The sequence below is a fragment of the Mya arenaria genome, chromosome 2 (genome assembly GCF_026914265.1).
Source record: "Mya arenaria isolate MELC-2E11 chromosome 2, ASM2691426v1".
Lineage (NCBI taxonomy): Eukaryota > Metazoa > Mollusca > Bivalvia > Myida > Myidae > Mya > Mya arenaria.
In genome coordinates, this window is record NC_069123.1 from 1847958 (window position 1) to 1873483 (window position 25526).

Genomic DNA, 25526 nt, shown 5'->3' on the forward strand with positions numbered 1-25526 from the left:
TTATGGACCTTTGTATACATGTGTGTATTGTCTCTGGAAACATGTTAATTCCAAAGTAATGGACCTTTGTAAACATGTGTGTATTGTCTGGAAACATGCTTATTCCAGAGTTATGGACCTTTGTATACATGTGTGTATTGTCTCTGGAAACATGTTAATTCCAAAGTAATGGACCTTTGTAAACATGTGTGTATTGTCTGGAAACATGCTTATTCCAGAGTTATGGACCTTTGTATACATGTGTGTATTGTCTCTGGAAACATGTTAATTCCAAAGTAATGGACCTTTGTAAACATGTGTGTATTGTCTGGAAACATGCTTATTCCAGAGTTATGGACCTTTGTATACATGTGTGTATTGTCTCTGGAAACATGTTAATTCCAAAGTAATGGACCTTTGTAAACATGTGTGTATTGTCTGGAAACATATTATTTCCAGAGTTATGGACATTTGTATATATGTGTGTATTGTCTCTGCATGTTAATTCCAGAGTTATGGACCTTTGTATACATGTGTGTATTGTCTCTGGAAACATGTTAATTCCAAAGTAATGGACCTTTGTAAACATGTGTGTATTGTCTGGAAACATGTTAATTCCAGAATGCTGGACCTTTGTATACATGTGTGTATTGCCTCTGGAAACATGTTGATTCCAGAGTTATGGACCTTTGTATACATGTGTGTATTGCCTCTGGAAACATGTTAGTTCCAGAGTTATGGACCTTTGTGTACATGTGTGTATTGCCTCTGGAAACATGTTAGTTCCAGAGTTATGGACCTTTGTGTACATGTGTGTATGGCCTCTGGAAACTTGTTAGTTTCAGAGTTATGGACCTTTGTATACATGTGTGTATTGCCTCTGGAAACATGTTAATTCCAGAGTTATGGACCTTTGTATACATGTGGGTATTGCCTCTGGAAACATGCTAATTCCAGAGTTATGGACCTTTGTATACATGCGTATATTGTCTCTGGAAACATGTTAATTCCAGAGTTATTGACCTTTGTATACAGTATGCATGTATTGTCTCTGGAAACTTGTTAGTTCCAGAGTTATGGACCTTTGTATACGTGTGTGTATTGTCTCTGGAAACATGTTTATTCCAGAGTTAAGGACCTTTGTAAACATGTGTGTGTTGTCTCTGGAAACATGTTTATTCCAGAGTTAAGGACCTTTGTAAACATGTGTGTGTTGTCTCTGGAAACATGCTAATTCCAGAGTTAAGGACCTTTGTAAACATGTGTGTGTTGTCTCTGGAAACTTGTTAATTCAAGAGTTAAGGACCTTTGTATGGCTCTGTTAACATGTGTACCAAGTTCTATTAGAATATGTTCAACATATTTAAGCTATGACCAAGGTTAAAGTTTTTACTGCTACCCTGCCATCGAAGATACTACTAACTATACAACTCCACAACTATTTCTTTGAAAATCAGACAAATCAACTCTTAAAAATACCAACCAAACTTCGATATCTGTTTTTGATTTATTTATCTCAAATCTTACATTTTTTTCACAAAATGATGAGAGAATGATGAATTGTAAACATTTTACAGCAAAAAATCTGCATATGATAAAATATTCATTCATAACTAACAAAAGTCATTCCAACAATACAATATACACAAAAAAACATCGATTCAACATGTAAAATATATGGGTTTGTACCTGTTGTAAAAATCCTTCATTGTCTTATAAAAACAAAATATTCACAGAATATTAATTTGCTGCTGAAACATATACATGTATATTTTATTCTGAGTGTTTTCTCAGAAGCCATTTTAATAGCTGGCATATATAAAGTTAATAATTATTTTTATGCATCATAATATAATTGTATGCTTTGCATAATGGTTTACTTGCTAAAATGCTGGTTATATAGTCTTAAAAATTCTCATAATACTGTCTGACACTTTCCCTCAACAAATAAACAGTACAATACCTTGTACGCCCATAAAATACTTACTAAAATAAGTAAAATTTGTTAATACTGACACAAAGACACAATGCTTTCAAACATAATACTTTCACGAAGTCTCAAATACAATCAAAATGTAAATGCTGTAAATTGATGCATTTCTATAAATTCTACATAAAGCTTATTTTACTTTTTTTGATGTATGTATGTTTCATATAAAATATTTTAATTTAGTTTCAACTAATTTCTTTAAGCTTGTTTGTACTGGTGTCCATTTTAAAGCTGCACTCTCACAGATTGAAGGTTTTAATTTTTTTTTTTAAATTATTTTGTCTTGGAATGAGCCAATTTTTGCAAAAATCCATGGAAATCAGTAATATAGGACTGCTGACAAAAAATTAGATCGCAGATTTTTATATTAAAGTTAAAAAAATGATATTTTATGCATTTTTCATGAACCGTTAGTAACGGTTTAAGCCATAAAACATTAATTTTCGAACGTAAATATGAAAATCTACGATCTGATTTTTTGTCAGCAATCTAATATCATTGGTTTGCAGATATTTACTCCAAAATTTGCTCTTTCCAAGACAAAAAATTAAAAAGTTGTAAAAATGGTATATGTGTGGGAGTGCAGCTTTAAGAGGCAATGAGAAATTACCCCTGGTCAGGATCAAACTCACAATCTCTGAATTGACCACCCAAAACAACTTTTGGTTCTATGCATTATTTACCTAGGGGATCAGAAATAATTACAAATATTTTCTACTATTTCTTTCAACTAACATGTGCAGTGCTTCAAATATGCAGTGGCTTCTCTTTAAAAGCATTTATAAGTGAAAAGCAAATTTGCATTTATTAAACTATGTGCTTTTGATTTTTTTATATAACAACACATACAAAAAGGGTCAACAGTGGCTTTAAGGGCTTAATACTTTTTGATGTTTGATTTTAAGCTATAAAAAACAATTTAAAATATTTATGTTAAAAACATTTTTTCAACAACAATACTAACAATCCATGTAATACTTTAAAGTGTATAAAACATATCACAGTCAACATACGGTTTTAACATCAAATGCTTAAATATATAATTGTAAAACATGTCTTACAATAAGTGTTTCTGCAAAAATAATAATATAATGCATAGAAAAAATATATATATAAATTTACAATAACTTTCTCCACTCAATAGTGAGCGCCCTACTTGAAATCAATTGAAGCCGGTTTATTTTGTCAGAAATATGGGAAAAATTACCATTATCCAATTTTCAAATACCAGCCATTTCTAGTATTTGTCAGAAAGATTTATTTATATTGAAATCAAAATAAATGTTTTCGTTTCAAAAGTATGGTTTTTGAATTTAAGAAAAACATCCACACTAAAAAGAACAACAAATGTACCTTGTATAGCATAACAATTGCAGTTATCTTAAATAAATGAACAAAAGAATAAGGCAGTACACTTGATAAATGGTAAAAAGAGTTTTTATTCAATGTTATTAAAGAAAGGATCATATCTGACCTTCCATTTAGAATTGCGATTTTTTTAAGAAATGATCAAAGTTTGACAGAATTCTACTCAATTTAGTCCAAATCTATGGTTTTCTTGGCTCAAAATTGGCCAACTTGTAAATCATATCACAGAAAGCGATGTAGTTCACGTCATCCTTGCCGCCAATTTTCACATCAAACTGTTGCCATAGCAACTCAAAGTCTTGCTGACTGAGTAGACTTCCCAGCTCGAGCTCTGTGAGGACCCGTCGGAACTGTGATCGTGAAACTGTGCCGTTGTGGACACGATCATAATCCTCAAACAAGGGGAACAGCTGCATCTGGTGTTTTCGTACCTGTTGATGGAAGGAAAAGCAATTATTAGTCAATTACAATGCACACAAATTTTACACATAAAATGAATGGAATATTTCAACTGGGAACGATAACCATACATAAAGCTTTGTTAAAAGATAGTAACAATATTATTTTTCAACAGGTTTTCTTAAACATACACATATTTTTCAACGTTCAGACAAGTAACCTAATTTTTGATCATATGTGACCCAGTTTTATTTACGACCAAGAGTTCATCAAGGAAAACATTCAGATTAAATTTCATGAATATTTGACCATGTATAATGCCTCTAGTATATTCCAAAGATTTTTCTAAGATTTGACCAAGTGACCTAGTTTTTGACCCCATGTGATCCACTTTTTTAAGTGATCCATATTTCAAAGGGGTACATCATGACCAATTTTGAACATAACTTGACCAATAATTACCATGATATGGTGCTGGACAAGATTTTCTAAGATTTGACCTAGTGACCTAATTTTCGGTCATCAAGAGTTCATCAAGGAAAACATTCTGATTAAGTTTAATGAATATTTTACCATGTAAAATGCCTCTAGTATGTTCCAAAGATTTTTCTAAGATTTGACCTAGTGACCTAGTTTTTGACCCCAAGTGACCCACTTTTAAAAGTGGTCGAGATTTGATCAAGGGGAACACTCTGACCAAATTTGAACATTTTCTGATCAATGCCTACCAAGATATGGTAACGGACGGATGGACGGACGGACAACGCCAAATCAATTTCCCCCTCACGAATCTTCGGATAAAAAGTACTACCGGTAATATCAAAATTAAGGAATGACAAAAATAGTGAGCTTAGCTTGATCATGTCATAACAGACTTAAGTAGTTTTTAGAAATCGGCCCCTGGTGCCTGTACTGGTTTGTATCCCGGGGAAGAATATTAAAGGTAATTGTGTTTGTATTTAAAACAATCAAGCATTGAGAGCTTTTAAGAACCCATCGGCTTATCAAATTCGCTCCCATACCTTTTCGCTTAGTCTATCCATGCAAGCGGTGAACCTATTCTCCTGGTCTGCTGGAAGCTTGTTCAGCTCCCACTCCTCTGGAGGCTTGAACTGTACAACATCTTCCAGGGGACGCTTCTCAAGTTCCTTTGTTGTGAAGATAGATTCAACCTCGTCACAGAATTTCAGGTATTCTACATATTCAGGGTCTTGGTAGGACTCGTATCTGAAGTAGAAAAATAATTAAGTACATTTTTGGATCATGGTGTATTATGGTTTTCTATGCTCTAAAATTCCAAGCAGATAAAAGGTATAGCCATCAAAAGTATTCTTTTATGGGTAAATTTGTCTTTTTTTCAAAGATGTTTTGCTTTGGTATATATTTATGTAAAATTCTGTTGAAATTGACAAATCTTGATGGATCGAATGGATATAAAAAAAATAAGTTAATAATAATTCATACCGGTCCTCCAGAATGGACACTTCTGACTCACGCAGTTCAAATCTGCACAGATCTAGGGCTCGTCGGAATGACGTCTTCAACATGCGGCCAGATCGCAGCTTGTCGTAATCTCTCATGAACTCTAGCACTCGCATACGCTCACGGCTTACCTAGGGAATTAATTCATTGTTAACAATTGTAAAAGTCTCTAGCAAACAGGAACAATGGATGTATTGTAAATTTGTAATATAAACAGTTATACAACTGTGTTACTCATTGTCTTTCTATTATTCATCAATAAATAACTTAGTTAATAATTTTCTGATTTTGATGCTTGATCTAAACAATTTAATTTCATCCTTTTTAGCATTCAATAATATATAATTGTTTCTATAAAAAATTACCCATTAAAAAAAATACAGTAGAGGCTTGTGTATTAGCTCAATTTTTATGGTCATTTGTATTTGCGCTTGTTTAAATAAAAAGTGTAAATCAATAAAGTGATACATGTAAACAATATTCCAAGTTTATTAAAAAATTATCTACCTTTGTCTTAATCTTCAACAGCAGACTCTCAAAATCTTTCTGTGCGTTCAGCTCAGGAAGTGTCTTCCGAACATTGGTCTGACGAATTTCCTCCAATCTCTTCTCATACATAAACTTTGGCTGCTCAATGGGTTGTAGCTCGGACAAGAAAGCCAAGTAGTTGAAGCCCACGTCATTACAGAACTTGGCCTCAAGGGCAATCATTTCGGGCTCTGTGCAATGCAGCTCGAGCATCGTAAGGCATTGACGGAACTGGGATTTTGTCACATGGCCATTGTTGTGCCTGGAAAAAGGATTGCGGAGTATTGGATATATGATGGAACCTTTTTTTAAGTACTTAGGTTTCATTGACACACTTATGATCTGTGATAATTCTTCCAAATTTAGATATACCAGTTCCACATGACGTCGTTTTAACCACTATTAAAGCTGCACTCTCACAGGTTGAACATTTTTGCAACTTTTTTATTTTTTGGACCGAGCCAATTTTTGTTAAAATTCATAGAAACATGTGATATAAGACTTCTGAAAAAAACAACAGATTGCAGGTTTTCATGCCTTATGTTAAAAAATTGATGTTTTATGCAATTTTATTAAAGCATTAAGAAATGCCTTTAGTCACAAAGCATCAATTTCCAAATGGAAATATGAAATCTGCTATCTAATCTTTGGTCAGCAATTTTATATCACTGCTTGTTAGATATTTACACAAAAATTTGCTCATTCCAGGACAAAAAGTAAAAAAGTTGTCAAAATGTTCAATCTGTGAGAGTACACCTTTAAGCACTGTTAACTGATTCAGATGAAAAAATAGCTCTTTGACTAAGCACTTATGTTCAAAAAATTTCTTTTAATCCTAGTTTTATAACTTCTGGTACCCCTTTTTGCTTAAAAATGATTTATGTCATAAACAACAGCTTTGCCTGGTGTGATAAATTTTGCCACAAAAATCCCTCTCAATGATATTCTGCCCTTAGAAAAATCTTAAAATAGTTTTACCTATCGAAGTCCTGGAAAACTGGCTTAGCGAGGACCCTCCTCTGATCACTTCGCTGCTTTAGTCGGTCCATAGTGGCCCCGTACAGTGTCATGTGGTCTCCAGATGCATTATTCCAGTCGACGGTGCCGGGCTTGGGCACACGGAAAATCTCTTGTGGCGGGACTTGCAAGTCTGGGACCTTCTCTAGGTTGGGCTGGGTAAACACTGAAAGAAAAATAAGAAATAAAATAGCAAAGATCTTAATGTTATAGACTGAACATATATATTCCAGCCAGCTTCTACTTAATCTACTTAAAATTGATTTGTTTTTCCAAATTTAAACCGGCCATTTGAACCATCCATTTTGGCCGACAGCCGGTTCTTATTGAAAACACTGATTAGGTTGATACTTTATAGTGATGGTTTCATGTGCAAGAACCAATAAGTTTGCCATTAATAATCTAACATATTATATTATAACATGTTATTACATGAAATTGCGTTCCAAAAGTAACATTAAATGACATACCATTGAATAAATCAAAGAATTAGTTTTTTTCTTTTTTATTAAATCAATTTACTGAGAATTATTATATATGGGTATTATCCGCATTATCAGTATGTCCTTCACATTTTACATTAAATTATGATCAATAGGTACATGCCTTAGAATTTTTTTGGTTGGTTTTGTGGCTTTACCATAATAGTCATATATAGGTTTATATGACTATTATTATATATGATTATCCTTTCTCTATATATATCTCCCTCTTGTACGTGTGTATTGACTGACACAACAGTCATCAAAACAAACAAGTTCTTAAACAAGCCAAAATACTATATGTTCATATTACCAAAAGATTATTACCAATATATGCCTTAATATATAGAAATACAACAGAACTCAAAGCCATATTTTTTTTTAAATCCCTTGACTTAGGTTAGTGTTCTTATGCTTATTTCAATCAAAGCTTCAGTCTGATCAGTGATCAGTCTTTTCTTCTATTTACTCAAAATTTGCTTAACCCTCACAGTCATCAAAATTAGACTTTTGGCTGTACAAGCCAGAATTCTTATACTATTGCTTCGCATCACATTTTTTAACAAGCCCAGCTATATAAAATTCAGAATTTTAGCAAGTATGTATGACATTTTACCATTGCAGGGCTTGCGGGCTTGTATTAATTTCGATTTCTGACTCACCTGTCTCAACATCCCACAAAAATTTCGTCCAGAGGATTTGATCGGCTTTCTGTGGATTCTGGTAGACATCGGACAGCAGTTGGAACTGTCCCTCTGACAAGTTGTGTTGTCCGAGTTTGCTGAATCCGAGAAGAGACATGCCGCGTCGGAACTGGGATTTACTGATGGAGCCACTTCGGAGTGGGTCATAGTCTTGGAAGTACTCACCAACCTGTTAGTAAAAAGGAGAGGTTTATTAAAAAGAGCTAGGACTGTATTCAATTTATAAACAAGTTAGATTCAACTTCAATTTAAAAGAAGAATCCGAGTGTTCTGATTGGACTGTAAAAATAACTGGCCAATGGACAGAATGGAGTCACTGAGACATATTTATAAGAACAATGAATACAGGCCCTGGACTGATATAATATTATATAGTAGTTGACCCAATATTGGATATACAGGGAAATGGAAACCATAACCATATGATATGGTTTAGAAAGTCAATTTATGTGATTCATCGGACTCATTTTGGTACGATATAATTATTTAAGTGATCCAGTATGGAAAAATATGGACCTGTCCTGGACCAATGGTGTTGCATCATTCATGTTAGAGGCATGATATATAACAATAATGTAAATCAATATTCTTTTTACCCCAGGTACAAGCTTGATCTTTTTTTCTTGTATTTGTTATTTATGGTAAAAGAATCTTATCACTTTGTGTTTATATTTCATGATATAGTTTTTATTAAAGTGCGGTCTGATAAAAAATGCAGATATCAGGTAATACTTCCTACAGAGCATTGCTCAGCTAATATCTTCTCAATATCTTATATCCTTAAAGCACTGATAAAGAAACCAAAATAAGCTTAAAAACCCAGCTTTAAAAAGGATTTAAAATACTAAAGCCATAGATATTAAATTTGACACTACAGATTGCGCAAAATATTAGCTGATTAAACCATTCATGTGTTTCTGTTACAGTATAAGCATTCTCTTGAATTATGATTATTTGATGTCATGACTTTCCTTTTCACAAATTTAGGCCAAGGTGTTTTGTTAAAGTTTTAAATTTACACTCAACCTTTTTTAAGATAATATGCCTTTTTAGAGACTTCAGATCATCATAGCTGACATGGATATCAGAAGCAATTGCCTCAGATTCATTTAAAAAATCAGATAAGCCGTAATATTACATATATATATTTACTTTTCTGATCAATTTTCAACCTACAGCCTGTAATCAAATATCACTCAACCTTGTAAGAAAATATGCCTGATGAGAGACCTCAGATTATTGTTCTGAGTTGACGTTGCTGTTGGTAGCGCTTGCCTTAAAAAGGTAGTTTTTAATTTGTTTGATAGACAAATGTTACTTTTCTAAAGATGCACTCTTACTCCCACATAATATTTACCACAAATTAATTCTATTGTTTTATTATTCCAAAAAGGATGAATAAATGTCGAAAACAATGGTTCTAATCAAGGATACCTATTTTAATTTGAAAGAAATGTGCATAAAACACAGTATTTCTACCATTTGAGATCATAGTAGATCACAGTAAATCTTTTAGCATTCACCAATCCTTTAATATTTTTGCGTTTTCAGCTATTAAATACACGGTTACAATCTTGTTATCAGTAATCAATATTTTCCATAAATGCATTATCAAGTAAGTAGTTTAAGGTTTATCAGTCAAAATATATGTTTGTTATACATGTGTATGCATTGATATTGAATAAGAGTGTCACTTAAGCAATTTTCAACCTACCCTCAGCCTGTTTGTAAGCACAATGGACCTAATACGGGACATCAGATCATCATAGCTGACATTGCTGTCGGATGCTGTTGCCTCACGTTCCTTCATTGGTGTGTTGGTACGTCCCGCCTGGCTCAGGTCGGCATCGTCCATCGTGTGACCAACAAACTCTGCAAGGGAAATAATCAGGAGTTTTGAAAGGAAGTTTCATTGTATACCTGGTTTCATTAACAATTATTGAACATTTTAAGCACTACATGTTAAATTATAATTGGGATACATTGGAATTTGCATCCATTTGAAATTTTATACAGTTGAATCAGAAATTATTTTTATTCAACCATTGATAAAATAATATTTTGCCTGTATTACTTAAATAACATTCTCAATTAAAATAGATAGCATTATAAAACTTTTAAAGAAGTTTTATATATTGATAATTTAAATACTTAGTTTATACTACAGAGGCCATGAGAAAGTACCCTTGGTGGGGATCAACCCCAAAACCTCTTGGGTGAGAGGCAGAAACATATACCAAGCTCACACTTAAATTAAAACATTTAAGATGCAAGGTTTAAAAAGACCAAAATCAATTATGTAAATGCAAAGAAAAGAGATTAAAAAACTGAAAGACTACTAGATCATTACCAAATCCTGAATGATTTATAATGATATCAAAGGCGTATACAACAGATAATGGCACTGAACCTCATTTTTGAGCATTAAATCATGAAGCCTTACCCTGATCAACAGCCTGTACAAATGCGGGGTAGTTGACGTCCCCTGTAGCAGGGTCCTCAAACTTGCGGAGGAGAAGTTTAAGGTCCTCCGGTGCCACGTTGAGGGACAGGAAGTGGAGGATCCGGCCAAACTGGGTTGGGGTCACCACTCTTGTGTATGCAATACCCTGAAGTGGAGAGGAGGATGTCATAGTTAGATGACTTAAAGTAAATTAAATACACGGTTATAATATTGTAAGTAGTAATTAATATTTTCCATAAATGCATTATTTCGTAAGTAGTTAAAGGTTTATCACTCAAAATTTATGTTTGTTTTACATGTGTATGTATTGATTTCGAATAAGAGTGTCACTTCTCAAAGATGCACTATCACTCCCAAATAAGATTTAACACATTTAATATCATTGTTACCAAAAAGGATGAACAAATGTCGAAAAAATGGTTCTTATAAAAGAAACTGAGTTTAATTTAAATGAAATGTGAAGAAAACATGGTATTTCAACCTTATGAGACGCTAGTAGATTGCAGTAAGTGTCCATTTAATATAAATAGCGGATAGAATTAGATAACGTTCCTTGTTGCAATCTTCTTTGAAGGATATGAGCCTGCAGAGTTGCACATTATCCAAGATTTTGTTAACACTTTCTAGACACATTATACCCCTAATGATCTCTTGACCTTAGATTAATTATTCCGACCACCTTCCCCCGTCATACATCTGTAAGGGTACATCATCAGTCTGTGAAGATGAACATTGTAAGAGATTGTTCTAAGAATCTCAACCATTCCATCCATAAATCATCAGTCTCTTACCCTGTCGTAGTCCTTGAAGTATGGGTACATCATGAGTCGGCGACGTCGTACATTGTCCGAAATTGTTCTCAGAATCTCCATCACCCTGCCCTCTTCCTGGTCTGTCAGTGGTGTCAAACCCTGAATTATATAAAATCAGTTAGTGGATTGTAAATCACTTTATTGCTTTAAAAAAATAAATAATAAATGAAATATTTTTTTAAAACCGGTACTTGAGTAGACACCAAATCAAAATATAAGGCCGATTCAATCTGTTTTATGTAATAAAATATTCACTGAACTTTTAATAAAACAAATCTTAGTTATTTAAATTTGTCTCCACTTTCACATTTAAGGCATGCGATGTACAATTTTTTTTTTCGTTTCATTACGACAATTTGACCGTAATGTTAAATTCCAATGCCTGGTCACCCATGGAATGTTCATATCATTTGAAAGGGTATACATATATATATGTATTGTTTATTAATAATGATAATAACTTCTAGGTAAAATAAATGGCAGGAAAAAATTCAGTAAATATTAACAAACCTTTTCGGAACACATAAAACCTTCACAAAATATACTAACATTATATGGGGTCATAAGGCATCCAAAATTCAAAAAATTGTACATCAGGTTCTTGAAAAGAAAGTTTTCCCTCTTACCCTTGATAGGGCCCCTTTCACTGGTCGGCTGACACTCTGTAGAGGCTTCTTCTCAAGGTCAGGTATCGTAAATGCTGGAAGATGACCACAAATGCGTTACATTACTGTAAACATTGATTATTTTTTTATATAAATATATATTTTACAATTGTTTTTCACTTTTATGTGTAGGAATTAAAGTTAAAGAAGTCCTGGGGCCATGATTACGAACAGTCTCAAGTCCAAGTCTAGACTCAGACTCAGAAAAGCATTTTTATTAAGGAACAAAAAATCATATTTATTTCATTTCTTTTACAAAAATGTATGTTAATAAAGGTAAAACATTTGAATATTAATATATTTAAGTACATTTTACCATCAATACTCTGATGGAAGGAAAGTTGCAATGAAATGAAGTTTTGCCATATTGAGTCTTGAGTCTGAACTCAGACTTGAGACTTATTGTAATCACTGCCCCTGGAATATCACTGAGACTGAGCGCTGTTAAGAGACTTGGCAATTGAGCTGAAATTCTGCTGCCACCCAATTTAAAAAAAGAATATAATTCCTCAATTTCAATATTTCCTGCACCCCCGACCCCCATTTTTTTTATAAAATCAATGTTTTTGCGTTTGCTGATGTTAAAGTTTTGTTTGTTTCAAATATATATATATAAATCTCCATTATTTTTAATAAATTCGTAAGCTTGAAGCATTTCCCAATTTACACAGTGAGAAATCCCTGGTATCAGAATATATAATCATAGCTCTATTAAAAATATTGTATCATAATCTAATGTTATATACTGTACCATTTTCCATAATGTCACAGAATTCCTTGTATTTGACGCGTCCATCTGGCTGTCTGTAGTACTCAACAACCTTCTGTATCTCCGCGCGAGAGAGCTGTGCCTCCTTGCCTACAGCTAGGGCCAACCCGCAAACAAACTGATTCTCTGTGATGATACCACTTCGCAGCTTATCGTGGTCCTTGAAGAATTCAGTTGTTCTGATGCCGTTTTTGAACACAGCAACGCGAATCTTGTCGAAGATAGTGTTCAAGTCCGGGTCAGGAGTCAGCTGTATGATTTAATGACAAGAAGTTTTAAATTCTGTGTACAAAATTTCTAATGTAGACTGTAGAAAAATACATTTCTGAAAAATTCAAAACTGTTTTAAAGGGTATATATTTATCATTAGGTATTGAACTTTAATATTCAGTTTACAGTGTTTTCAGTTTACTGCTTCATAATATTCAACTTAAAAAGGCATAAATAAATATTGTAGTAATTATTTTGTTTATAAATCAAAACCCCATGACCAGGATCCCATTTCATGAAAAGGATCTTCAAGTAGTAACTTACAATAAGTCATAAATCTTAAGCTATTCATTGTCATACGGTTTGATTCCCAGTTGTGGGGGCTAAAAAATTTGTGTGGCTTTTCTGTATGATGTATATATATAGATAATATACCAGTATGCATATTATAGCACTAACTTACCATAACCCTAGTCTCATCCACTTGTGTATTTGGGGCTTCAATCAGCTCTTTTTCCTTAGCCACCTGGCCTCCAATAGCCACAATGTCATGATGGAGGTTTAGGTAGTTAAGAAGCCCGGGACGGTCAGGATCACGGTACTTCTGGACGAGAAGATTCATATCTGCCTCGTTGACATCAGGGGGTCCTGGGAAGCTTCGGTAAAACTGTGGAAGCCATAAAACATTGTGAATTTGAAATAAACAATGACTCAACTGATATCTGAATTTATGAGCAAGTTAAATAAATATCATTTGCTTGGGAAAAAATCATTTAAAGATTTATATATCTGTTTGTTTCTGTAAGATAAAACAAATGCTTTAAGCCTGCTTCAGAGGTAAAACATTTAGAAATGTAACCTTCTGCAATATGATATAAAATGAAACCAGTGCTTCAACATGAGAAATCCCAAATATGATGAATTTAAACCAAGTACATTTAAAATCATGATAGGTCAATGATTCACTTTGTGAAATTGTTGTTTCAATAAAACTATTCATTCAGTCAAGGCCTTTTTCAAGACAACCTTTTGGTCAGATAATCTGAACCATTTCAAGTGCCAATATTCTATCAATATAGAATTCCAAAGATAATCCTAGAATTTTCATTTCCAATTCAATAATTTCAGTGATAATTTTTCCAAAATTTAGATGCATGTACTTGTTTCAAAAATAACCAGAAAAGGGCCTGCTACTGTACCTGGCTCTCTGTGACAACACCCATATGATGCCTGTCAAAGTCTTCATAACATGTGCGAAGGTTAAGGCCATGGTAACTGTAAAACTGATCAATGCGACGTAATAGTTGGACCAGTCTGCGTTCAGATCCTGGGGTCAAAGGTCGCACAGAACGAACAGTTCCCAGGCTGGAAAACAACAACAGAAAACTGTGAAAATATCTATATTAATAAGAAATTCTGCTTCACATATCAATAATTTCTGGATTCAAATACAGTGACTTAGACTAACTTTTGGGAAACTATTTAATGATTGCTAACATTACAGTAAAAATTAATTGTAGATAAATGAGATATTACGATTACGTGATTAAAACAGTATCTATTAAAAAAAAGGATAAGAAGGAGACTTGGCATACTTGACCAATTATAGTAAATGAGTCTTAAAAATAAAGTTTGTATTGAATGACCAGAAATGTGATATTTCATTCATGTCCCTTATAATACAGCGCACATGTTTTCAAAGCTTTTTATTTATGTCCATACATCAAAACACTAATTATATCAAAAATATATAATGATGTTATTTCATGATGGCAGTTTCATTTATGATATAAATTCTAATAATCACTGCACTATCTGTTGTAATAAGATTAAGATGATTCTGTTTCCAAAAGTGTTAACATTCTTTTGAACCAAAAAGTCCAAAGTCTTACAGTACCATTCTAGAAATGATTTAGCGAGCTATGTCATGTAAAGTTCAGGTTTTGAGTTAACCGGAAAAACTGATTTCAGTGCAGGTCTTGTGCATTTGTGTTCATTTCAACCTGACTTAGCTATGCATATTCTGATGTTGTTTATACTTACAACTCTTTGGGAACAATTTTCTGAGTTTCAGGGTCTCTGTTGATATCTCTGGCATTAAAGTTCTGGTCAATTTCATCACAGAACAGCTTATAATTGATGAACTGTCCATCCCCCTTGATGTCATAATGCCTTTTTACAAGTTCCTCTTGCTCCGGAGTCAGCTGAATTCCTAGTGTTTGCCAGAGGCATCGGGAAAATTGTGGTACTGAAAAATGGAAGGAAACATACCTTATTATTCTTTTCAAAGATAAACATAAGATTAACATGTTAACAGTACAGTGGTAATGGCCTATTATTCTAAAATATTTCTAGCAATTTAAAAATGAGTAATTCAGTTTGCCAATGAAATGAACCGGTTAATGCAATGTTTTCCGAAGTTCAGTTTTAAAGACCCAGATTTTGCTGAACATAACCTTCAGTGTTATAACTTTTATGTAGCGAATTATAATGCTTAACAGTTCCAAGAACAAACAATAGAAAATTACCAGTAACAAATCCTGATCTGAGTTTGTCAAAATCTTGGAAGAATAATGTCACACGGATTCTCTTTGTATGTGCAAGAGTCCTAATGGAATTTACGAAGTTCTCTACCGCTGCTGGTGCAGCCATCGTGACAGTTGCTTGTGAGGGCTGAAAAAAAGAGTTTGAACATATAATAAGATTTATTCAGGGACATTTTTATGTCAACTATAATATTACATTTTTAGATAAGGTTTATTTAAAGTCAGCAAGGTTGAGACACAATCAATTAAGTATCTTTTAACCAAATATTAATTGATTTCTCTCTCAATTTTTTTTCAAATTCATTACAACAGATATAATAAACAGTCAACAATATACAGTATATCCCAGCAGCCACATGATATCTGAAACTGGCGTCTGATTCAGATGTTAAAATTCAGTTGGATTTGCATTGTTTGATGTCAAAGCAAACAATTAACATAAATTGTCTGTGTGATTGCTTGTGAACAGGTAATGCATGTTGGTAAGAAACAATGATTTTGGGGACACAACTGGACAATCTGTAGGCAGCGCCCTTAACCTATAGTCAACAATGTAGTGTTGTGATTTACAGTAATGTAGTATGTGTGGATAAGAAACAGCCACCCAGTTAGCTCAGTTGGTAAGAGCGCCCTGCTCATGTTCCTCAGGTCATCAGTTTGAGTACAACACCAGGCGCAGTTTACCTTCCAGGATTACTTAATATATCAGAAATTAGTGTACCAGGTGTTATAGCAATTCAGTCATGCTGTTAGTATGGCACAGTTCCACTGACATATTCACTGTAATGTAGCATGGGGGCGTTATGTGACCGATGTGGATGAACAACACTGATCAATATTTAAGTTTAAAAATTTTGCTTTTAACAATCTAGGCTGTTTTTAACTTTAAATGTTTTCTTTTATCATTTCATCAACATTCAATTGATAAAGTTTTGCAATGAAAATGAGCATTTAACATCAACATGAAACAAGCACATACGTCTGATAAAAAAATCTTTATCATCAGTTTATAAAAGGAAACAAACCTATGACTTCCTTTCCCACCACTTGTTACTGTTAACTGCAATCTGTTGAAAGGTTGCTTAGATACGTTGTTCACATCCGGTTTCCTGTTTCCGGCTGGACTGGTTCATTAAGGTTAACTTCCACTAATTCTGTGTTTGTGAACTGCGCATGTGCAATAAAAGACACATGATTAAATTAACCAATGGAAAAGTAGTTGTAGCGCGTGCTCATCCACACATACCGCCATTACAGAACATCTGAAACTTTTATTTTTATAACTCAAAAGATGGCAGAAGAACAGCAAACAGAGAGCATGGGGGAAATGCAGCAATCAGACGGTGGCTCAGCGAACGGAGGGAACCCACAAGAATCTGATGATGACAGGTACTATTTGTAAGAAAGGCTTGTATTTACAATCTTCACGTGGCCGCCATTTTTCTTATCATTGAAATAAATTAAATATATCGATATTTAGGTTGAGCATTGACTTCTTTGCCATTGTGATACCATAAATACAAATATTATTAATCCTTGCCTGCGATATTTTAAGGAGTTCGATGTTTTGAATTTTGATATTTTCTCTACCGAATTATGTCGGGCCTTTCTGCGAGTCTTTGTAACAAAAGAAATGCTGGTAATTGTATTTTTGCATAACTTTTTAAGAAGTACATCTAGCCGTTTTACTCACTTTTGATGAAATAGTTCATCTTTTGCAGTCTGCAAAATTCTGTTTTAGATTACAGAGGTCGACAAATGATAAACGATGTTTTTGATTTCTGGAGATTTTTTAACATTGAAATTTGTGGCCATGTAGCTATTAATTTAGAGAGGCCACTTTTTAAGATTAATATTTTTTGTTTGTAAGGAAATCATATTCTTTCATCATTTAATGTTTTATGTCAACGGAGTGACACAGGAAAAACATTAAAATCAATCAAAAATAATTTTTGCATGAACTTTTAATGTGTGCCTTTAATACTAAAATAATTAAAACAAGTGATTTGCATTCCTTTAATTCTGATTAATTAATTAAAGAATGCATGCCTGATTTCGGAATATGTAACATAGGTCTCTTTTGTGCAGTAATGTGAATGTAAACTTTAGTTTCATTGTGCCCAGAAACAGAATGTCCTGGTAATCATTGCACAGTTTTGAGGAAGAGAAATCCTGATGCGTGAAGTCAACTTGATTTAAGTCAGTCATAACATAACATATAAGTCATAAAATAACATAAAATCTGTGTACCTCTAGAAAACTAGTCTAGTAATGAAGTAGTTTAGTGGATTATCAATGAATATATTGGAATAATCTTCACACCTTTTTAATGTTTGCACAATAGTATTTATTGTTTAACAGAAACATTTCAGGTTGTTTGATGGACATTTTTTTTAAATGTCATATGACACATGTTAATAAAATTCTCCTTTCACAATATTTTCATGTCTGTGAATTTACTGTTTGATCAAATAACATGGCTGATGATCAGTGGATATACTGAAAATCAATAAAAACTAACTCATTCTCTTACCTGATTATATTGGTGTACTGCTTTTTGCACTCTATCATGGTATTTTTTACTTCCAGGAAACTTTTTGTTGGAGGATTAAGCTGGGAAACAACAGAAAGTAAGTGACTTAGAAATTTGTCTCTGTTTTTTTTGGCTAGTTTTATGGCTTTTTAAGAACCTGTTCAGTTTGTTATTGAGGCAACTGTGACATAATATTCATAATCAATGCTTTGGATTGTTTCATTGCCATGTAATTAAAAGGAAAAGGATGGAAATGTAAAGCCATGTTGCTCAAACATACTTTTTGATACTATGTTATAATATAAAAAAACAGCAAAAGTTGAAAGTAAAAGAAATATAGTGCTGGCTTTGTATGGCTCTTGCTGTAAATGGATCCACCCAAAATGAGAAATACTAAGTTTCCAAGTAAGAAAACACTAATTGGCTTTTCATGATTTTTTTCAGATGACCTGAAGGAATACTTTGAAAAATATGGCAAAGTTGCTAGCTGTAACTTGAAGAAAGACTTGGAAACCATGAGGTCAAGGGGATTTGGTTTTGTGGTCTTTGAAAGTGCAGAAGCTGTCGAGAAGGTAATATATACATATTTCACCTCATTTTTTGATGATAATCATATTTATAGAGATGCTTGCATTTTGTGATTGTTTTATGTGGTAACACTATTTGACAGATTTATATATATATAATTGGAAAGGAACACAAAGTGGCCACCAAATGAAGCGTTTTTCAGATTTGTTTTATGCCTGTTTACAAGGATTCTGTTACAGCATGTATTATATGTTATCATGTGCTCATTTCTCTCATCTGCTGACAGGTTTTATCACAAGAAGAAAAACATGTACTACAGAATAAAACAATTGATCCCAAGCGGGCAAATCCAAAAGGCAGGTTCCAGGACCCACCAATCAAAAAGATCTACGTCGCCAAAGTGGACCCGGCTGTTTCAGAAGAAGAAATCAAAGAATACTTTGGACAGTGGGGAGAGGTAATTAGATAACAAGATAACGGTCATAGCATTGGTTTGGTTTCAACAGTATTTATTTATATGAAGTTAAGACAAAGGAAGGGGATTAAAGCGAGTAATAAGATTTCTGTCCATGACATTGATGCATGGATGAACAATTTTAGGACTGTATTTCTAAGTATTTGGATATTTTTTATTTCATATATATGTACTGCAAAAATGGCATTTCAAGTATTTTGGATTTTTCCAACTTAACCCAGGTTGAAGTTCTTAAACATTGGTATTCATAACAGTTGAGTTTCCAGAAAGTTCTGCTTTGCTCTTCTTTATAGACAGTGTCTGATTGTTGATAAAGACGAAGATGATTGTTTGGTCAGTTCTGGAAACCACTGTAGAAATACTTGTAACTTCTTACCCGAAATGAAAGGCATTTTATACTTGCCCTAATTTTATTATGTTTGTTTTAGGTGGAGAAAGTTGAAGCCCCCTTTGACAAGGAAAAGGAACAGAGACGTAACTTTGTCTTTGTGGAGTTTAAGAATGAAGAATCTGTAGACAAAGTTTTAAATCACTCGACTGAAAATCCAGAGTTCAAACACTCACTTGGCAGTGACGAGGTATGTACCAAATGGACAGATATAAATTTAATAATTAAATTTCAGGTCCAGTGATCAGGTAAACTAGCATCTTTTGTTCCATGCATAGAATTTTATACTATCATTATTTTTTGCACTGGCTTTTTTTACAGTGAATCAACTTATAATCCATGGTAGGGGTATTTAAGCTACTCGTAAAGTCAGTTGGCCCTATTAAGGTATAGTAAAAGGTACGCTCTTAAGCTGGTGCTCTATTAAAAGCCTCAAACGTAAAGTGGTAAAACGATTGTGTCTGACCAGGTGTTCTTGTTCATCTTACAGCAGTCGTACAAAGAACTGAGTTGGAGACCTAGAGGCTGAAATGTGGCAACATCAGGTCTCCTTGGAGGTACCTTAGGTTGACGTAATAAAAGACACTTCGTAATACAGTTTCACCAAAGCCTTGTTAACATGGGGTTAAAGAAGTAGCCTTTTTCGTAAAAATCGCTGCTCGAGACCCTTTGCTTTTAGTTCATTCATATAGAATCCCCCTTTTATAACATGTCTTCTATTTTTCAACAGGTTTAAGTAATTACAGTTTACACGAGATATGGCCATGGATATGAGTTCTTTGTAAATGTAAGTCTTCTACGTCCAAGGATTTTGATCACTGATCAAACTCGAAAACTAGTATTGGCAGTTTATTGTACACAAGTGTGTCTTTTCAGATTGAAATTAAGAAGGCAACTCCCGGACAGCGTGGACGAGGAAGGGGAGGTTTCTTCAGGGGTGGAGATAGGGGGCGTGGTGGCCGAGGAGGTAATGCCTTTTACTAGTAGATTAAAGTCATAAGTAGTGATATTTGACATTATAACCGACTCTTTTGATAGAATAACAAGCATGCCTAATTGCTGAATTGATTATTTTGTTTGATGTGCCACTTGGCCAATAATCAACTGAAAAATAGTTAAATTTTGTTCAGAAATGAGAGCAGATGGTTATATACAAGAATATGACTTGTATTTTCCATATTTCTGAAGAATAAAAACACAAATATTTTAACATTTAGTTTAAACATTATCGAGATAAATGTTTGCCATTAACACAGGCTGGGGTGGATATGGAGGATGGAATGACTACAACGGTGGATATGGCGGTGGTGGTTATGGCGGATACGGCAACAGCTACGGAAATTATGGAGGATATGGTGGCGGATACGGTGGCTATGGAGGTTATGATGGATACAGTGGCTGGGGAGGTTATGATCAGTACAGTGGATATGGTGGTTATGGCGGATACGGAGGATACGGAAGTGGTAAGTGTTTTAGGAAGAGCTGTAAATTAGTACAAATATGTATCCGTAAAAGTAGATCATATAAGGTAGTCTATTAATACAAGGATTTAGTCATGCACAATACAATAACACTGGTAAGGTGAAGCAAAAAAGTTTTTCTACATCCTAACAATTTGGCCTTACAAATGATCATCTTTATTTGTCTAGACTGTTGGCATTTTGATTAGACTGAAAGTAGAAAACACCAATTCAGGTTTAGTCCAGTTTAAAATTATTGGTGGAACAATAGAATTATATCCTCAGAAGTGGAAAAAATCATAGATCATTAAGATGGTTTTGTGTGGTTCAAACTTTGTTTTTGTTATATTGACACAATTTTATATAGCTTAGGCAGTGTTCTCAATATGAAATGGATCAGGGCTCTTGACTAAAATTCAAGCAAACCTATGACAGAAAACCATCCAGCAGCTTTGATTTTACATTTTAGTGGCCTAATTCAATTCATAAGCATTGAGAAATAACCTAAGAATATGATCTTAAGCTTTGCATTGTGAACACTTGTCTATACATATGTTTTAAATAAAATCTGAGTAGCATAGCCCTGTAATGTATTTGTGTATATTGCAGGCTATGACTACAGTGGCTGGGGAGGCTATGGCGACCAAACTGGAGGTGAGAATCGCCCCCCTCTTTAGGCCTAGAGAGAACCAGTCACAACACAGACTTGTTTAATTTGCGTGTTAAGTAGAGTAAACTGTGGGAGTGTTTAATGCATGTATTTTGAATTTTCAAATCATGTTCGACAATCTGAATTTTGACCAAAGTGAAGTTTTGTGATAATTACATTTCTTTCTTCAAAATTTCAAAACAAAACTGATGTAAAACAACAGTGAAATACTGCAGACATTTGCAATTACAATTCACATTATTTTTGGATTAGAATGAAATCCAATTTCTTTGTTTTAAATAAAAATGTGAAATTGCGGTTGAAAATCTCTAAAATGTGACTGGAACTTTTAAGTTTTTCCAATCTATAAATACAATGTCTGTGTTGTTTTGATTTTGTAGAAAAGTCCTGCGAATTTTCTATATAGAATTTTCTGTGGGACTTAGTGAAACGTACATTGTAATTCAGATAACCATTAGTCTTTTGAAATCTGTAGAAAATGATGTATTCTATGCTTTGCAATGAATTGAAGAGATGGTAATAAGAGAAACATATTCCACTCCTTAAACACACATATTTAACATTTCCTTTCAAAGTTTAGAAGCAGTTAAAGTTAAAATACTTAAATGTGCAAGAATTAATAATTTTCTGTAACGGTTTATAGATTCTTAGATTAAATGATAATCAGTTGATCATTATTGTGCAGTATCTGAATAATAGCAGTTGATATATGTTTGCGAAGTCTCTGAAAAAATAATATGGCTTTGGAATATGAAATTTCAATTTGAAAGAATTAAAGTCAGCAGTTTGATTAAATAATCCTGTAAATATATAAATATTATATCCTCACTTTCAGTATGTTGATATCAAGTAATGGACCTGTTTTATTTTAGCTGGAATTGGAAGATTTTTTTATTAAAACACTGGCATTTGCACGCTATCATATACTGTCAATAATGTCAACATTTATATTGAACTTTTTAGTATTTGTGAATGATTGCTTTGTTGTCAAGTGACATGCATGAGTGGGTGTAGTTTAACTGTGCATGGTGTTTTCTGTCCTTGTCTCAAATCTAGCTGATGGATCTACAGGTCAGGCAGCAGGTTACGGGAAAGCCCCCAAGCCAGTGCGTGGGGCCAGCAGTGGCTACAGGCCGTACTAGTTCCTTTTCTGGTGAGTTGTTACTATTGATCACTTGTACAACAATACACGTTTTATAAGCTAGTGCTGTCTTGAAATCTTTTTATATACCTATTTCACCAACATCAAATAAATTTGATCATGGTGATACTTAGTTGGCAAAAAAACTAATTAATTGTTATGATATAACATTGATCAAGTAGAAAGCAATGGCTATGAAAAACTTGAAATATTGCAAGTGTTTTTATATTTTGAAATTTCAACAGCCAGATATATTAAGTTTGTACATATTTATAATCTTATAATGAGCTGTAAAGTAAAAACAAAACAATTTGAACATCTACAACATTTAATTTCCAAGAAGGCAGAAAGGTGCCCATGCTGGTCTCAAAAAGCCAAAGGGCAGAAGGGTTCTACCAATAAAGGTGCAGCACCCGTTCATAATTTGAGCTAAAACCCTGAGGACTATTCCATTTAAACATCGGTTACTGTGACTACTGTCTGATTTGAAACTGCCATCCTGCTATGGTTTGCATGTTTAATTGGGATAGCCCTTGGTGTAAAACTAAGTGGATCATTAAATCAATATAAAGACTTTTTTGTGTTTTCAGGAGCTGGAGCCATCATCGTTTTATCCATGTGTACATAGTTGAATCACTCGTCATCATCGTCTCATCATGTTGTAATTGTGTAGCACGCATCCAGTGCATGGATGCTGGACCCTCATTGTTGAACAACAAGAATATAATAATGCTTCATTGATCATTGTTCTGGACATTAACTTGCAAGATCATTTTAAAAATGTGAATAAAGTGGATGTTTTCTTATATTGCTTTTGTTTTACTTCGTCAATTTATGTATATAATACGATTTTAAAGTTTGAGTAATATTGTTAAATTGTGTCAATTGCCATTGGGAGTTGTCTGTGCTGTAATAGAAAGTTTTATGAAGCTTAGACGTTTAATCTTGGAAACCGTTTAAAACATGTGCCTGAAAGAAACAGAGGATAGAGTCAAATAATATTAAAAGAGCATACTAGTAAATGATGCAAAAATGAATAAAACTGAACGCATGTATGAAGTGCAATTAATATATCTTGCATTGTCCGAGAACTGGGGCCATGATTACGAACGAGCTGAGTTCAGACTCAAGTTGCAAATCTAGACCATTGTAACTTTCCTCCTTCTTGTTAAGAGTTCTGCAAGGAAATAAGGAATTTTAACTACTTAATTTCAACCTGACCGATCTAGATATTTGTTGCCGGGCTGTTTCATTTGCGATGAATGAATGGATGTTAAAATAGTTCGATCATACAGAGGATGCTTAGCTTTCCTAATATGAAGTACATGGGTGAAAGTTTTCAGTATTGATACTGAATTCAGTATTTTGGAAAATATTTATCCTATATAATATATTGTAAAAATGGCTTTTCCCAATGTAAACACCCTATTTTCAGTATTTTGAAAAATTCAAACTTTCACCCATGGAAGTAGATTACTCCCTAGAAATGGGTTAAAACTAATGAGATCGATTGCTGGGAAGTTTACAAACTTGTGATTTTGAAGAAAACTAAGTTGAAAGTGTTTTGGAGAAAACTTCCAAAGTTGAAAGATATTGACAGCCTGTTGTCAATATCAATCAGTAAAAATATTTTTTAATATAAATCTGTCAATTCAGTATGAAGTTATAGTTGCAAATATTTGTTATTTAACTAGTAAAGTTGAATAGTGGAGAAAATTATTGTATTTGAGATACTAGTACTTAACACGTTCAGTGAATATCTTTTTGATGTACAGGTAGTTCATACTTTCAATTTCTAAATGGAGCAAGACCCCGGTCCCTCAAAGGTCATTGTCACACAGTTGATTGTTTTCATAAATTCTATATTAAAGTTGGTCTTGTCGAGCAAGAGGGATTTGAAAAATAATGTGTTCAATAGGTACAGGCGATGTGCACGACCCTATCTAAAACTAAAGGTCACATTGAACAATTATTGAGAGCTGCATCAGTGTGTGTATACCACGTGATAAATTACGTCATAAATGCTATGTCCGAAGGCAATATTTTGCTTCGAATGAAGACTTAAAACAAAGATAACCACTATTTCTTCACCATTTTAAATGAAACATAGCGCAGTCTACGCCGCTAACGAAGCCACGCCTTCGGTCTTTTACCAGAGTTTGATTGAGGGTTTAGTTTCTTGAAACACTTCGACAAACCTTTACACAATAAGGCCGTCTGACGGAGCACTGTCAAAACACTATTTTGGAAACAGGTTCGTCGAACTAATCATCTTATCAAACTTCGGTAATACAAGGAAGGCGGGGCTATTTAAGCGGCATAAACTGCCCTTTTAAAAATTTAAAATGTAGTAAAGGATAATTTATCTTTGATTTAAGTCTTCATCCGAAGCAAAATGTAGCCTTCCGACGTAGCATATATGACGTAATTTGTCACGTGGTATACACAAACTGCCTGTGTGCTCAAATTATTTAAGTTGGTCGTTGTCCACACTGTAACTTGGTCATGACCGGAGTTGTTTTTTTAATTCTTTGTTCATGTACTTCTTACATAAAGAAGACTTGTCGCGAGCAAGACCCACGCCCCTACCTGGTACTGCATCGCTCACCCACACATATGGTCAACCATCATTTGGTCAGTATCACAGGCGGCAGTTGCGTTGACATAGCCCTACCTATTATTTTTTTCAAGTAATGTTTGAACTGTACATCCATACACTTGAGCAAGGTTTCAAAATGTCAAGGTCTTTCATAAGGTTTGTTCTCAATACATGACATAATTAATATGTTACAATGGGCGGGAGACGTAGGTGTGTCCCATCCCCTATTGAAATCTTAAATATTAATCTAATGAAAGAGCCATTTCCAAGCATTTGTTCATGAACGCCATCATTCAGTGAAAGTACGACACACGTGA

At 33.7% G+C, this 25526-nt stretch overlaps 2 protein-coding genes across 5 annotated transcripts; one reads left to right on the top strand and one right to left on the bottom strand.

Moving 5' to 3' along the window:
• Window positions 1-1474: 1474 nt before the first annotated feature.
• On the bottom strand, window positions 1475-16523 carry LOC128212450 (uncharacterized). The gene is made up of 16 exons (XM_052917921.1): window positions 16441-16523; window positions 15398-15542; window positions 14913-15117; window positions 14069-14234; window positions 13333-13536; window positions 12642-12909; window positions 11852-11925; window positions 11205-11324; window positions 10393-10558; window positions 9664-9821; window positions 7908-8118; window positions 6725-6929; window positions 5726-6008; window positions 5201-5349; window positions 4759-4963; window positions 1475-3768 (listed from the first exon to the last, which is right to left on the bottom strand). Exons 2-16 carry the CDS (start codon window positions 15519-15521, stop codon window positions 3517-3519), a joined length of 2790 nt encoding a protein of 929 aa, XP_052773881.1. The 5' UTR covers window positions 15522-15542; window positions 16441-16523; the 3' UTR covers window positions 1475-3516.
• Window positions 16524-16617: 94 nt separating this feature from the next.
• LOC128212460 (RNA-binding protein squid-like) lies at window positions 16618-23416 on the top strand. 4 transcript variants are annotated; one of them, XM_052917933.1, is made up of 10 exons: window positions 16618-16813; window positions 18005-18045; window positions 18393-18520; window positions 18763-18933; window positions 19380-19529; window positions 20216-20306; window positions 20596-20802; window positions 21409-21453; window positions 22526-22622; window positions 23201-23416. In XM_052917933.1, the coding sequence occupies exons 1-9, from the start codon at window positions 16707-16709 to the stop codon at window positions 22609-22611; spliced, it is 1026 nt and encodes a 341-aa protein (XP_052773893.1). In that variant the 5' UTR covers window positions 16618-16706; the 3' UTR covers window positions 22612-22622; window positions 23201-23416. The 4 variants fall into 4 exon arrangements, with proteins under 4 accessions (XP_052773893.1, XP_052773908.1, XP_052773918.1 ...); XM_052917948.1 differs by having other exon boundaries at window positions 22541-22622; XM_052917941.1 differs by having other exon boundaries at window positions 16619-16804.
• Window positions 23417-25526: the final 2110 nt, after the last annotated feature.